The sequence below is a fragment of the Vigna angularis genome, chromosome 1 (genome assembly GCF_016808095.1).
Source record: "Vigna angularis cultivar LongXiaoDou No.4 chromosome 1, ASM1680809v1, whole genome shotgun sequence".
NCBI lineage: Eukaryota > Viridiplantae > Streptophyta > Magnoliopsida > Fabales > Fabaceae > Vigna > Vigna angularis.
Window position 1 is genome coordinate 2,971,799 of NC_068970.1, and position 15,412 is coordinate 2,987,210.

General features: G+C 31.6%; 2 protein-coding genes across 3 annotated transcripts; both read left to right on the forward strand.

Annotated features, from left to right (window-relative positions):
• The first annotated feature begins 1,450 nt into the window (after window positions 1–1,450).
• On the forward strand, window positions 1,451–2,938 carry LOC108333196 (uncharacterized). Its single transcript, XM_017568571.2, has 2 exons — window positions 1,451–1,588; window positions 1,758–2,938. Exon 2 carries the CDS (start codon window positions 1,887–1,889, stop codon window positions 2,673–2,675), a length of 789 nt encoding a protein of 262 aa, XP_017424060.1. The 5' UTR covers window positions 1,451–1,588; window positions 1,758–1,886; the 3' UTR covers window positions 2,676–2,938.
• Window positions 2,939–5,708: 2,770 nt separating this feature from the next.
• LOC108336252 (DNA-directed RNA polymerases II, IV and V subunit 9A) lies at window positions 5,709–10,694 on the forward strand. Of its 2 annotated transcripts, XM_052871740.1 has the most exons (5): window positions 5,709–5,775; window positions 5,874–5,949; window positions 7,547–7,705; window positions 8,860–8,982; window positions 9,844–10,694. In XM_052871740.1, exons 1-4 carry the CDS (start codon window positions 5,747–5,749, stop codon window positions 8,938–8,940), a joined length of 345 nt encoding a protein of 114 aa, XP_052727700.1. In that variant the 5' UTR covers window positions 5,709–5,746; the 3' UTR covers window positions 8,941–8,982; window positions 9,844–10,694. The 2 variants fall into 2 exon arrangements, with proteins under 2 accessions (XP_052727700.1, XP_017428129.1); XM_017572640.2 differs by lacking the exon at window positions 9,844–10,694 and having other exon boundaries at window positions 8,860–9,106.
• The last annotated feature ends 4,718 nt before the right edge of the window (window positions 10,695–15,412 follow it).

Below are 15,412 nucleotides of genomic sequence, written 5' to 3' on the forward strand. Positions count from 1 at the left end.
GTGTTCCTTCTATTTTTACCTATATTTATAAGTTAACCTGAATTAGTTTGACATTAAATGAAAGAAATCAAATATTGGCTAATTCAATTTAGTTAAAGAATCAAATGGTACCTTGAATAATTAATCTCTTATTTTTGAGGTTGAGATTTTTCAATCATGAAGAAATAGGCATGTAGTTGTTTTCTACAACAATTATTTATTAGTAGTTTACTTTACAAATTTCAGAAGTTCATCTTTTAATTGTTTTCACATTAACTTTTTTGTATTATATGCCTATTCATTCTTCACCTTCCTCCTTACAATCAATATTCTTAAATTTAGTGACAATATTGGTAGATTTGCATGGTTATTATGTTACCTGTGAAAGAATCTTATGGGATACTTCAGACTTGATTTTTGAATTTGACTCTTTAGATAATATAAGTTCATTTTTCTTAAAATTATGAATATAGTTAAGTCATACTAAAGTGACACCAGTACGTTATGAAGAGGTCATGTTTAGATTTTTGAACATGTAAATGATAAAGTTATTAATTTCAAGCACCATTCAAGAGCAATCAATTAGCATTAATCAAAGTTGTGTACCTAAAAGTCCGGTTGGGTAAAGATAATTTATTTGAAAATTGATTAAGAATAAATATTGGAAGATAATCACTTTTCAATACTTTTACATTTTAATTAAAGTTGTGAAAGTTTCAATTGATTCCAGTTTATTGTGCATGATAGAAAAGTTATTTAACTGGATGATGAATTTAATGTTGTTTTTCTTTTTGAAGTAGTGGGATAATCACACGGCTTGAATGTTGAGATATTATGTAATGAAACAAAAAAAAAAAGATATTTCAATTAATAGTCTCTGAGAAGTGAATGTACATCCCTATTTTTTATAATCTCAATTACATATTTGTAAAATACTTTATGTTTCATAATACTAAACCAATGAAATAAACATATACAACTTGTTACGTCAAGATGAAAGAACTTTCGATGGGATTATTTATCCCCTAACAATGTTTATTTTTTTTATTTAAGCTTTCTTGTTCATTCCACTTAACAAATATTATTAATTTTTTTAAAAAAAATTATAATTAATTAAAATATTCATATTCGTATATATATATATATATATATATATATATATATATATATATATATATATATATGAATATAGTCCACACGGATAATTGATATCCATTTATAATAAGTATTTTAATACTTTTTATAAATTAGGTATGAGTATAGGTAGTGAAATTATGTCACCTTAATAGAACTAATATATTTGTAATTTAAAAAAAAAAAACCCATATAAACCATTGACAAAGCAAATTGACCCATATAATTACAAAATCCTACGGAAAACTGTTAGTAACTTTATTATATTTTTTATAACTATTGTTTTTAAAATACCTATATGAGAAGAAACACAAAGTCAATTGACACGTTTTTTCTTTCGATAATTAAATTAGACGTAGCAATTTAACGAACTATCACTCTCTCTCTCTCTCATACTGGAATATATCTTCTTTCTCTCTCTTTCTCTGAACAACCAAATCAAGTATCGGACCCGGCGCATAAGGAAACTGATGAGGTGAGTGATATTTTTTTTATTTTTTATTTTGTTTCAACTCTTTCAATCGTTCATTCCAAATGCTGATTGAAAAATGACTGGAAGGGATGTTGTGTAGGGTTTCGATTTGTTCGATTTACTTTTTCTTATCACTGTAGAATAATAACCCTATTCTTTTGATTTTCGTTAGTTTGTGAGCTGCTGTAATCACAGACGTTGGGTTTTCACAAATTGGAATTAGTTTTCGGAGAATATTGATGCCGCAGAGTTTATATATCTGTTGTTAAAGTCAAATTTGAGGACGTATATGATATAGAACATGTCAAGTAAGAAGGAAGAGAAATCTCAGGCTGCAGCTGAAAGAATCAAGGCTGCGGCTCTGAGCGCTGCTAAGGGACTTAGCCGTACCCAGGCTGAAAGGGCGGCGGCCGCGGCGTCCCGAAATGTCAATGCTTATGGGCAGAAGGAAGAAGGGCCTAGCAGATGGCAGGAGAAAAGAGAAGCTAAGAGGCAGATGTATTTGATGAGTACTGAGAAAGCTGTTAAATTGGGTGAAAGGAAAGACCTTAAGCCTGCAATGTCGGCTTCCGGTGGGGCTGCCCAGTGCCAAAAGTGTTTCCAAAGTGGCCACTGGACGTATGAATGCAAGAATGAAAGGGTTTACATTTCAAGACCTTCTCGGACGCAGCAACTGAAAAACCCTAAATTGAGGGTGAATGTGGCAGAGACTTATGATTTGGATGAGAGTGTTGCTGATGGTGCTAAGGAGGAAAATGCAAAAGCAAGTTCCAAACAAACCAAAAGGAAACATAGGTTTGACTCTGATTCTGGAAGTGATAGCGAGGATTCGGTTTTTGAGACTGATAGTGATAGTGGGTCATCGTCTGTTACGGGATCAGATTATTCTTCTGGAAGTAGTTCAGGTTACAGTTCATGTTCTGATTCAGAGGAAGAACGAAGACGGAGGAGGAAGAAGCAGAAGAGAGGAAGACGCAAGAGGTACAGTACATCATCAGAATCATCTGATTCTGATTCTGATTCTGCTTCAGACTCTGATTCTGATGATAAAAGCAGCCGGAGAAAGAAGAGGCATAATCGAAGACGCTGAATGAGACTTAAGAATGTGTGCTGCAACTAAGGGTTTGGTGAGAAGGGGACAACCACGTCCATAGATACGATCATGAAGTTTCGGTAGATATGGTGCTTGTTTATGACGTCCTTAATGTAGAATAAGCTTTGATAGATGCGAAGTTGTGTTTTTCTTTTTTCTTTTGTCCCTATGCTCTCTTGAAGAGACCTGCAAGTTTGGCTTAATGTATCAACATTTAACTTTGTGAATGTGTTCTATATTAAACTGATATGTTTAAGCAATTGGGTGGCTTTTGCTACTGTTCGAATGCTGTCATACTCAGATACTCTCATCTGCAATGTAATTCTTGTGTAGTTTTGAGGCTTTCATTGCAGAGTTGTTTCTTGCATATTGTCTATATCTCAGAGGGCTTTCGGGCATCTAGATTTCACTAAACCAACTGAGCTTGAGCTTGTTGCAAGATCAGCTGTATTACCCAACCCGCCAATCAGACATATGTTCGGTTGGATTGACACGCCAGGTACCACCCAAACCTACACAGAAACACACACCTTTTTTATAGCTCGTGGATTAAATTAAAGTCCGCTTTTAGTTTCCATGCTTCTGGTGGATCCCTAATGTTGTATTCTACATTCAATTGTAGTTTGTCTTGTTACCAACATTTGTTGATGAATCTTCTTATCTCCGGAAGCCTGCGTGGTTTGTCTGTGCCAGAGGTCATACTTCACTGCGATTTAAGTGATACAATTGTGGATGTGCTCTATTTTATACCTTGATGCTTAAGAGCATGGCTGGTTTCTGCAATTGATGCCATTTTTAAATGTTGTAACACTCCGATGCTCATTTAAAGCTAAATTCTTGTTTAATTTCGAGGCTTTGGTTACTAAGTTGGTTCTTGCATCTTCTCTATCCCTGAGGTATTTCCTGCATCCAGCCTATGTCAAACTAATGGACCTTAAGCTTATTGCTTAATCTGTGGGCATAATATGAACCCCGCTAGCTCTTGGTTTTTATGCTTCAGGTGGATATCTTTTGCTTTGTTCCATTTTCAGTTGTAATTAGTATTATTGTTACCTACTTTTCTATGGATCCTTTTATCTTGGGAAGCATGTGATACGTGTGTTAGCGTTTTGGGTCTTGCAAAGCTATGATTTAACTGAAATTATGCTGGTACACTACTGTTTTTTTTTTAATAATCAGCAACTGATTTGTTGCTAAACTACAACAAAAAATATTTTTTATCAACAATAAAAGAATCGTAGTTATAATAAAATCAACCCTTCATTCAGTTTATATCACCTCAAAATCAACCCTTGTTGTTTGATTAATTTCCCATGTGAAGACCATCTCCATAGCCTTCAGCAGCCTCCTCACTTTTAACAAGCTTCACTTAATTATGTAGCTTCATTAATGCAACAAAACATTGGACAAAACAAAAACCATCCCAACATTGTTTAGGGAGCATGTATTTCTCGGTCTGTCTATAAAATCATATCATCACCTCTGCTACATCCTTTCGGCTCCATACTAGTCTTATACTTCACCCTCCTTGTTGAGGTAAAGCTAACTTAAGGGGCAGAATTTGTGCAGAATATCTATCGAATAAATGGGAAACAAAACTTTGAACTCACCTTATTACACCATGACCGACAAGACAATTTCATATATTATATAGCTCTATTGTCAGGAAACACATTTTTTAAAGGATAATAATACTTTGACAATATTTTTTTATAACATTTTAACATTATCTACTTGTTATTATGTGATTGGTCTAAAATTACTCCACAATCAATAAAAATAATCATAAATACTAACATGAACCAATTACAGAATAATAGATAGATAATGTTAAAATATTATCACAAAAATGTTCTCAAAGTATTGTCGTTTTTGAAATAAGTTTATGTTCTCTCCGTAAATTTCAAATTACTGCATATCACCAAACTTTCCATTAACAAGTGTTTTTTATTTTTTTAAGAAAAAATTCCTGCCCCAAATCTATTTAGGTTGAAATGTTCCTGCTTTTTGGTAGGTACATTCTGTACGGAAATTTGCCAAATTTGGTATCTGTTCTCTCTCCCAAATCGATGGATTTGTGAGTGTCAAGGAGGCATTTGGAACCCCCACATACTACTAAACATACGATCGAACTATTGTTTCTTAATTCTTATAATTTGAAAAAAAACATGCTTTACTTTATTTAAATACCTTATATTGAAATGTTGTCAAAATAAATACTTTAAAAAAACATTTAACTACCGATCACGTAAACAATTGTAATTTTAATTATCTACATATAATTTTTAATAATATTTACTAAAACAAATATTTGTTCAAAATATAGAATTAAAAGATAAATTATAAATTTCCTAAATTGGAGTAGCATATTTAAACTTCATTTGTCCTAAACGATGGAGGTCATCCACAACGTTGATCCTGTGCACCTTATTACCTCAAATTTCACCTCATTTTGAAATTTAATTTATCACACTTAATACATATCTATTAGTAAAAATTGGTGTGACAAAGTAGATGAATTTTTATATATGTATATAAACCAATAGATGGTTCTGTACCAAATACTTAGTATTATTTTATAAGTAATATATGTATTAATATTTTTTATATAATTAAACATGCTCATTTTTTGTGTGCAAAATTTATTCTCAAACTTTGAATGAAAACAAACTAACAATATTCAACTCTTAGATATTTTGTTAAAGTAAGATGAAATACAAGTTGTTATTACTCATGGACTTCTTACAAACTTTATATATATATATATATATATATATATATATATATATATATATATATATATATATTTCTTGTTATATATACTGTCTTTAATTTATGAAAACTAATTAAAAAATAAAGTTGTTCATACACAATAATTTGACATTCTATAATTATTTATTCGGTTTTATGCTTTAATAAGTTATAAATTAGACTAAAACAATTTTTGAATTTTTAATATAAATCTTTCTTTTTTTAATCTATATATATATATATATATATATATATATATATATATATATATATATTTAAAACCTTTTTCCTCTTCCTTGCATTTGGATGATTCTAGGATGAGTACACTGAGATTTTGCGGTGGATGGTTTGTTACCGTTTTCCTGAGAGTTCCCAATAGATGTGAATCTTGTTATACATTTGTTTTTATTAATGGTTCTTCCTCTTTTCTTCTCCATTTTGCAGCAACAATGTTCTATACCCTACAGAGGACAAGGAAAACAAGGTTCTTCTCCACACTTGCCGCTACTGCAATCATGAGGTCCTTCTTCTATCTCTCTTCCTTTCCATTTCTAATTTCTTCGACTATCTTTCCATGGCGTCCATGTTGCGATTCGTTTTTTTTTTCTAAACCCTAACTAGTTGTCCTAGTGAATGATAATCTAGTCGTTTGGGAATGAAATTAGTATCATTTTGTTGCTTTTGAAGATGCCCTTAAACCTTGAAAGACCTTGATGCTCTTTGGAGTTCCACATTGAAAAATATAAGCTAACTGCCTTGATAGTTAAGCCTTGAAGTTCTCTACCTTAATGAGTATCTTGGGTTTGGTACTCTTGTTAAGAGATAAGAAGCTACGGAAATGACTTCCTGTGATGTTGGATTAAGGTGCAAACTAAATATTAGCAGACGAGTGAAGGGCTACCACCGAGTTAGTTTGGACAAAGGTGAAGTTACTGTGGACCTTGGTCCTTAAAGGGTGACAACTATTGGAATCCTCATTAAGTAAGCTAAACTTGTAAGTCTTGAATTATTCTAACTAGGAAGACTAATTTTTTTGGTATATCTCTCCTATTGAGCTTAAGTCTTAACATATGCCTTCAAACTGGAGATTGAATTTGGGAATCACTAATAGGAGTGACATTTCTTCTATTTTCCTGTTAGGTCCCGAGGAAAGCATCTCATACCGATTTAATGTGTCAAAGAGCCTGTCTTGCTTTACTGACAATTGACTTGTATTTGCATAGGCATTTGACCTCTGTACAGGGCTGTTGCTTTTTTATTCTGACTTTCCAGTTCAAATGCCATGCATTAGTGAATATATGTGTTTCAACTTCTAGTAAAAGACAATGAAGTATTCTTTGATATGTCACGTGTCTTACCATTGTTCCTAAGGCTTAAAAGTTACTTTGAAGTTAAACCCTAAACGCTAAAATTTTAAAAGCTCCATTTTCAGAATCTTTCTTCATTTAAAAATGCTTATCTTGAAATTCTGTTTTCCTCAGCTTCTATTTTATAAAGAGTAGCTCAAAATAAGTTGGGCCAAGTATTTCCTTAAAATCTCTCCTTTATTATGTATTCAATGTCTATTTATTTTCCTCTTTACTTATTAAGTTTGTTTAGATCACTGTGTTATCAGTATTGATTGATGTATGATACAATTCACACTATGGCAATGGCATTTGATGAACAAATCATTTTGGTGCTTGACTTGGACCATGAATCACCTGAATTCATGAAACCTCCAAATTGCATTTTGTGTGCTTCTATATGTATTATTTAGTTTTATATATTAGGTTTTAATTTTGATTATGAATTTCGTAATTCACGGTTTTGGATGCACAGTATGTAAAATAGATCTTTTGCAACTTGACTCAACTACCATGTAAAATACTGAACCAGTAACGAGTGAAATTCTTTTTACTTATCTATCATACTATTCTTGTCATCAATTGGTGCCATGGAAATCAGATGTTTACACAACTGCACCAATTTTTGGAAACATATAAATCAGGGCAAGAAAGTCCTGTTCACCGTTGTTTTTCTGATGAAAGAAATTATTTTAAGGGACCACATACAGCTATGATGTTATCAGTTAAGTACGGATATGCCTGTGTGATCAGTTTTTCTCTTTTTAGCAGGAGCGTGCAGATACTAACGTTGTCTATAGAAATAAGTTACATCACTCTGTTCAAAGGCGCACTCGAGAGCTGGAAAATGTAGCTGCAGATCCAACACTTCCTCGCACCAAGTCTATTCGCTGCTCTCAATGCAACCATGGAGAAGCTGTCTTTTTCAAGGTTAAGTCTTACTGACTATGGAAGAGAAGATCTGTTTTCATGCTTATGAATAGAGTGTTAATTCCACATGATTAGGATTTCCATTGTGCATATTTTCAAAGACCACTGTGTATCCTGGCAGTGATGTCTCTTCCTCCTCGGTCATGCAACTTTATGACCAGTTCTATGGTCTGTACATCCATTGTTCCACCATCTGTGCTATGTTTTTTCCCCATGGCCATCTTGTGTATGGCCTCTCCTCAAGTTGTCTTTCTAGCTGTGGTTTAAGGAGATAAATATTTTTAGAATTCTTTTCCGGTTGCATTTTTAGGAGTTTTTTCAACTTTTGTATCCTGTTTATTTTGTAACAAGGTTGGATTTACTTGCTGTGTTAAAATAAATTTATATTTTCAATACCGAGTGAGTTTTTGTTGGCAATAAAAATTTAAAAATAATCAAATCCAAAACATGTATTTAAAGGTCTGTAAATAAACTCATGTTTGAGAGATCATGTTAGGATATATCCAGTATTTTAGAATAGCTTAGGACATCTTTAAAAAGATATATTTAAACCATATTGTTGAATCAATCATTCATCTGATTGACAAAGCTTGTATAAGTCATATTACACTAATACTTATTTATCAATACAAGTTTTTAAAGTTTTGGAAAGTTTCATTACTGAAATCAGAAGATGCAATATTGTGACCAAATTTGGGATAATACATTTTACCCAATACTGACATTAGTTTTCTTTTGTTGTGTAAGAAGTCTTTTATATTTTATGGAAGTTACCTTCTGTATTGAAATGCTAAAATAGTTCCTTAGCACTGGACACTGAGCAGAGAACCCCAATTAGGCGACTCCTATTATTTGTAAATATCCTTGAATTAAGCCATTTCATTCGAACATGCTATCTGCTCACAAATATTAATACATATATGATGTGTGGGTGAAAATGAGTTCATTGTAAACGCTCTTTTCATTGCAATTTAAAACTTCAGTCTGCATGTTAAGGAATAATGAATGTCTAATGACATATTAGGATAAACATCTTGTTTCCACTATTCCTAACCAAAAGAATCATCTTCTTATCTTAATCCGTGATTAGAAATTCACCAAGAATCCATGTTTTAGTTAATTGGGGGTGTTCTGAAATTTCTGAATGTATGTAGGCAACGGCCAAAGGGGAAGAAGGCTCGGCACTCAATTTTGTTTGCTGCAACCCAACTTGTGGCAACCGTTGGAGAGAGTAGAACTCTTCATATCTTGCGCAAGTCAAGGTTTACGTTGGTTAGGTGAGAAACTTTGTTTGTATATAAAAATTTACTTGTGTGAAGACGTTCACAATTAGTAGTTGTTCACCTTAAATTCCTTAATCAACTCTTGACTTGATTAATGGTCCAATACCTTAAATTTACATATTGTTTGTTCGAGTTCAAAACATCTATGCAAGGCCAATCCGTCGTTATTCAAAAAGCAAATAAATCTAACAAAAGTTGTGTCATGGACTTTATATTTGGATTTATCGAAAGGAATAACATGAATTAGCCTGAAACAAAATGATATTATTCTTTATGATTTGGATGATTTAGAATTAGGAGTGACCGAAATTGATAATTTTTTATCTCATTTACAAAAATAGACATATTGAACTCTATTTTATTAATTCTTATACTTTACTTTGCCCAGACATCTAAATTTCAATTTTTTTTTATAAACGCTTTTTTCTATTAGATTTGAGTTAATAATTTACATTAAATTCCAATAATTCATTAATCTTTTCTATAAATTTTATTATTTTATTAAAAGAGGATTTAGTTGATTTCAGTAAGGCTAATTTTCGATTTTATGAATATGTTTTAGTTTTACAGTAGTTTTTTCAATAAATGTTTAATTTTCTTTTATTCTAATGTATAACTGATGCCTAATTTTTCCTCCTCTTCCATTAAAGGCAGCGCCTGCTATTTTCTTAACATTTTACTTCGCACCTAATGGTGTAGAAGTGATATAATATTTTATTCTTTCATCTTTAATTTGGGCTTCATTTAGTTCTTTGTTCAAATTTATATTTCTTTGTTCAATTTTCTCTTCCATGATGTGGGAGGAATATAATTGTTTTCTCGATTGCACTTTCTTAAAGAGTGTGTCTATTGCAGCTAAATTCGTGCTGACGGAAGGAATGATGCAAAAAATTCACAACTTCAAAATTCTAGGGTTAAATTAGCAGTATTTATATACGCGAGATTTAATTTATACGAGAGGTTTAAATAACTTGGTAAAAAGCTTCAGAGCTATGTAAAAATTTCTACATAGCTATTTAAACTATTTTTTCAATTAGCAGATCCTATATATAAACATTTAAAACATGTGGCAAGTGAATTCATATGTTGTAGCAGCAACTTAGGTTAACTTGTTACAAGCTGTTGATAATATTATTACATAATGAGGCAGGACAAGCAACCTGAAATTTTATTACATGAACATGCGCTTATTATAGTATACTATATTTATAGAGTGAAATAAGATTTTATATATTTGAAACTAGTCATATTAAAATTAATATCTCTATTTTTTTTTCCAGTACTTTTGCATTGAACATTTACCAAGTATGTTTTAGAGATATTAATTTGAACATGAACTAATTTTGAAAATATAAAAAGGTTATTTATATGATAGGAGATTTTGATAATAAAAAGTGGTGTTTTCATTTGAAGTTTCCAAGGGTGCAGGCACCATTACCATCACCCTTGACTTTTAGGTTGGTGTTGTTGGTAATCCCAATTAGCTTTTGATTGTCTCCATTGAGAAGGGCAGCTGGAGAAGGTTGAAGAGGAGCAAATGGAGCACTGTTCATGTTGGGATTCCTTTGAGGATAACTGCTGTAACCTCCATCCATCATATCTGCAAACCCTCTTACAAAACCTGCCATCAGACCACCTACCTGCTCAAGTCAAAGAAAAATTAACAACTAATACAAGAAACTCTCTTTTGGCTTTTCCTTCAATTGCTGTGTATGGTGTTGAGGGATATTATTAGCCTTTTATAGATGCATGAAGAGAATTATAGCTACCTCTACTCTTGTTTTCCTTCTCTAATTGGCCACATGATAGTGATGCTTATAGCATCAATGCAAAGCTAGTATCTTCGTGGGGTTACAATATTCTCATATATCTAAATTTGTGATAACAACCAGAATGGTATATGCTGTCATAGAGCAAACTTATCCAACACACAAGAACCTGAACACCAAAACATTGACTTAAGAAATTTTTAAGTTGTAAAAAAGTTTTAATAAATTTAACTAGAATAAGTTATAAATGACATATACTTAGCACGACAATCTGAGGTGAGTCATGTGCATTTGTTTGCTAGCTTCCAAGAAAAAGGCGGAGTTGCTTGCTTAATTTACAATTTTTTTATTATATTTTAATCTTTTAAGTTGGACAGAAATATTTTATTATATTTTATTTTGTTATTAATTTATTTTATGTTTGAATTCCTAAAGTAGTTTTTTTTGGCTGCATTCAGTATTGATTAGTTGTGATAGTTTTTTCTAACTTAGACAATAATTTATTTTATGTTTTTTTCATAAAAGATTTAAGTTTGAAATATTTATTTGATGTGGATCTTAATTTTATATTTACTTAATTTTTTTAAATTTTATTATCGATGATAGATTGATAAAGTATAAGAAAGATTTAAAACATTAAAATAAGGTTATTTTTTATTTTAATTTTTTTTATGCATATTGGTACCTAGGTCTATAAATGAGATCAACTAACAAAATTAAACCGTAATTTTTATGTGGAACTTACCGGTTTATATTATGATTCTTATATTTAATAAATAAGAATATTTAATTTTATTTTATTGATGTAATTGACATGACCTGGAATCCTTGCTTCATTAAAATAAATTATTATATTTGATATGTTATTCACTTTGAAGAATGAGATATGAAGTTATTTTTTATTATTGTTTATATTTTTTATCACACCTAATTAGTTTCATATCGTTTAATAATTTAAATATATTTTTCTTTTTTTTCATATTTTAAAAATAAAATCCTGATGGAATTCTAAACAATTTTAACGATTCTTAGCTTATTTATTGAAAATGTGACTTCTTAGAACAAATTATTGAGCCTCTACTACGTAATCATGAACGAGGTTTCACATGTCACAGGGTGACGAATGTATTAATGTCTAATCAGAATTAATTCAAAGATTAAAGGAATATTGTGTGGAAAAGTTCCACTGTATATTATTCTCTTTAAGAATTGTGCATGCCCAACGATTTTTGATATTTAAAGAAAAAAGAGGAAGCATGAAGTACAAATATAATTCATAATATGATATAACAAGTAATTATAAATAAAAAAAATATAAATGAAATTTGAAATATATGAATATCCATGAACCATATCACATATTTGTACTAATATAATAATTATTTTAGTATCATGAACATTGTGTTCGGACATTTTACGTATTATTTTTAGTTTCATGTACACCAGTGACAATTTATTTCCCTCAAACATGTCTGGCCTTCTCTAATCAATATACATTTACAACCAACTTTCTTATAAACAATATATGACAACCTTATTTTAGTATAAGGTGAATTACGGTAAAGTGAATTAACAAATATAAACGCACTCACGCACGCACATTATAATCCAGAGTTAGGTTACATATTGAGTCAAATATCTATATCGTTATAATCAGGAGTTAGGTTTGTCAAAATATTTTTTCTTAACATTATAACTAATATAAAGAAGTTGTTATAAGGGTTCTGTGTGTATAAATTTCCTTATAATTAAAGAAATAAAATGAGAAAATAAATTTTAAAATTGGATTATATATATATATATATATATATATATATATATTAAAGTAGTTGAAGAAACTATATATAAATTATAGTTTGTGTTTTGGTAGGATCGAGATCCTTTACCCAAAATATTTTAAGTTGTTTGTTCCATTGTCCAGGTTGCATTATTCTTTCTCTTCTCCTTCAGCATTGTCACTGAAAAAACTCAATCCACCCCTTTCCATACTGCATAGTGAAACTACATCAAAATTTTCAGAAGTTAGAAGTTTTGAGAATAATATAAACTTCTAGCATATTCCTTAGAGTGTGAGATTTCTGCCAATTGCCGTTGTAGCAGCACACCGATGATGGCCGTAATGAAAGCAGTGTGGTTTTTGAGCTTTAATTTTTGGGTTGATATCTGATTATATAGTGTTGATTTCACTTTGAAATTCATCTGGCCTGCAATTATCTTATAATTAGGGAAATGTTTTTCTTGATCCCATTGATGCTGATAAAAACATATGAACAGGGATAATGGAAAATTTTGTTAACAATAATAGGAATTAAATTATTCAACGAAGAATAATAAATTAAGATTGTTATATAAAAATAGTTATAAAATATATGTATGTTTGAACAAAATCAAAGTAAGGGTCGAAGTTGGTGATATTGGTAGTGAGACTTTCTTTCGTTATTGATCAGGGTCAACATGTAGGGGTTTAGCCGAAATCCGAAATAGTGATGCTGAAACCGAACGCTCGTTTGACTTTGTGGATACAGAGGATGTCGTTTGGTCCTACGGTGAGCGCCAAAATATTTCTGCTGAAATGGGATGAGGATGTCGTCTGTGTGAAGTTCTTGTTTCCATCGAACCTCCGTTCCGCTCCTCGCTCTGTATAACCGATCAGTGTGGGGGTGACCTCTAGAATACACTATGACATTCAAGTTAGAATTTTTTTCTGTAGGTCTATAGTAATTTAGTTATGAATCAAAGTGGGTTTACCTCGAAATTAATCCTCTATTTATAGAGTTTATAGGAATCTGACCAATTAATTTACCTCTTAATGATCATCAATGCAAACTTTAATCATTCGACAGTAACAGTTGCAACATTAACTCTGCTCAACTGTTGTCGTCAACTGTTGTCGGGGACCGAGCGAATGTTTAGTAACTTCTCTTAATGATCATCAATGCAAACCTTAACCACTCGACAGTAACAGTTGCAACATTAATTCTGCTCAACTGTTGTCGAGACCGAGCGGATGTTTAGTGTTTTAGTGGAATTGTGTAGGCCGAGATACGTGCGCAATGAATCACCTCCGCTCCTTCCCCTGATACTGTGGTCGTCGCGTCTCCTTCCTATAGAAAGTTCTTTGAGAGAAGATGAGCTGGGTACCTGCGAAGGCACTCCGACACTCAAGTCAGAAAAATGATCAATCTAACTGTTTTCAGTTCACTAGAAGAAGATATTATTTTCTTTCTTAATTTTCTCTCTAGGGGAAAAACGTACCTTTTTTCTCCTTTAGTTCGCATATTTATTGTAGTAATAATGAACCGTTTACCTTAAATTTCGGTTGGTTGAGAATCTGGTTCTGGAGAGTACAACCGTTAAGTCGTGCTAGATACTGGGTCAGTTGACTCCGTATTTTGCGACTTTATAACCGGATACATCCAACAACTGCTCTCTCAGGATTAAGATGTCGGACCGACCGCCCTTTTGTTCAATCAACAGACGATCGTTAGATAACGATCGCTTACGACGGTTGACGTCAATGGTGGCGGAGACCAATCCTAGGATGTCCTTAAACGATCGTTCCTCTCAGTAAGTGGACGATCGATTAAGGTCCTCTTAATAAGTAGACGATCGGTTAAGGACGACCGTACGCTATCTATCAACAGCGGTCGCCTGAGTTATTAATCGATCGTTTCAGTTAACCTAAACGATCGTTTCTCTTAATAAGTGGACGATCGTTGGTTCAAGTAATCTACCATACATTTAGTAACTTCAACCGCTCGGTCTTTTCCACCCAGTTCGTCACCGTATCCGATCGGTCGACTATAAGTCCCTAGTAATGTTATGTATAAATTAATTTTAATTTGCTCTAAAAAAACAGGTCATATATGATTTTACGTGTCTATGAAAAGAAAAATCAGGACCAGAGAGCACTGGATGCTAGATGATAACTTTGAAGGATAGTTGTGAATAGAATTTGGCATAACTCATCACGACGATATTTTCAACAACGCATAATTGCTCTTCGTTTATGAATTCATGAAGAGGAGGATCTCCAATATTAGAAAAAGTGTATATAAAAGAACAAAACCATTTTTAAAGTTTAAATAAGTATATGACCTTATACTCCACATGCTCAATATCCATCATCATAGGAGGGTTTAATATTTTTTTCAAAAATATTTTTATTTATAACTGTTTACTAATTCATCAATTCATTTGAAGACATGCTGAAATGTTTTTTTTTTTTTGTTTTTTCTTCTTATTATTTTCGTTCATTTCACATTATGTTAATTTTACTTCCATTTCTCTCTCTTGAGTTTTCCTTCCTCCATGATTTCCTAAATTTTTGTGGGATGTTATTAGGAAATTGCAGGAGATGATAAAAAGATATAGACATGAATATAAAAAGCTATAAAAACCTCAATTTTATTGGAAATTAGAGGTGACACATAGGGTGATGATACATACAGAGAAAGCTTTATAGCATTGATGAATTGTCGGAAGAGTTAATATATAAAAAGACAAATTTTAAAATATTTGATTAACTTCAATTATTATTCTTTTCCCATTAGTTGTAATAGGAATATGGACCCCAATACTCATATAAGTTAATTTGTTTATTACATTATAACAATTAAATTTAAAGTCTATACATATGTTTAATTCATTATATT

Coding starts and splice junctions, on each gene's coding strand:
- LOC108333196 (XM_017568571.2), top strand. CDS start 1,887: ATGTCAAGTAAGAAGGAAGAGAAATCTCAGGCTGCAGCTGAAAGAATC.
- LOC108336252 (XM_052871740.1), top strand. CDS start 5,747: ATGAGTACACTGAGATTTTGCGGTGGATG. Junction 5,950..7,546: donor GCCGCTACTGCAATCATGAG/GTCCTTCTTCTA, acceptor TCTTTTTAGCAG/GAGCGTGCAGATACTAACGT. Junction 7,706..8,859: donor GAGAAGCTGTCTTTTTCAAG/GTTAAGTCTTAC, acceptor GAATGTATGTAG/GCAACGGCCAAAGGGGAAGA.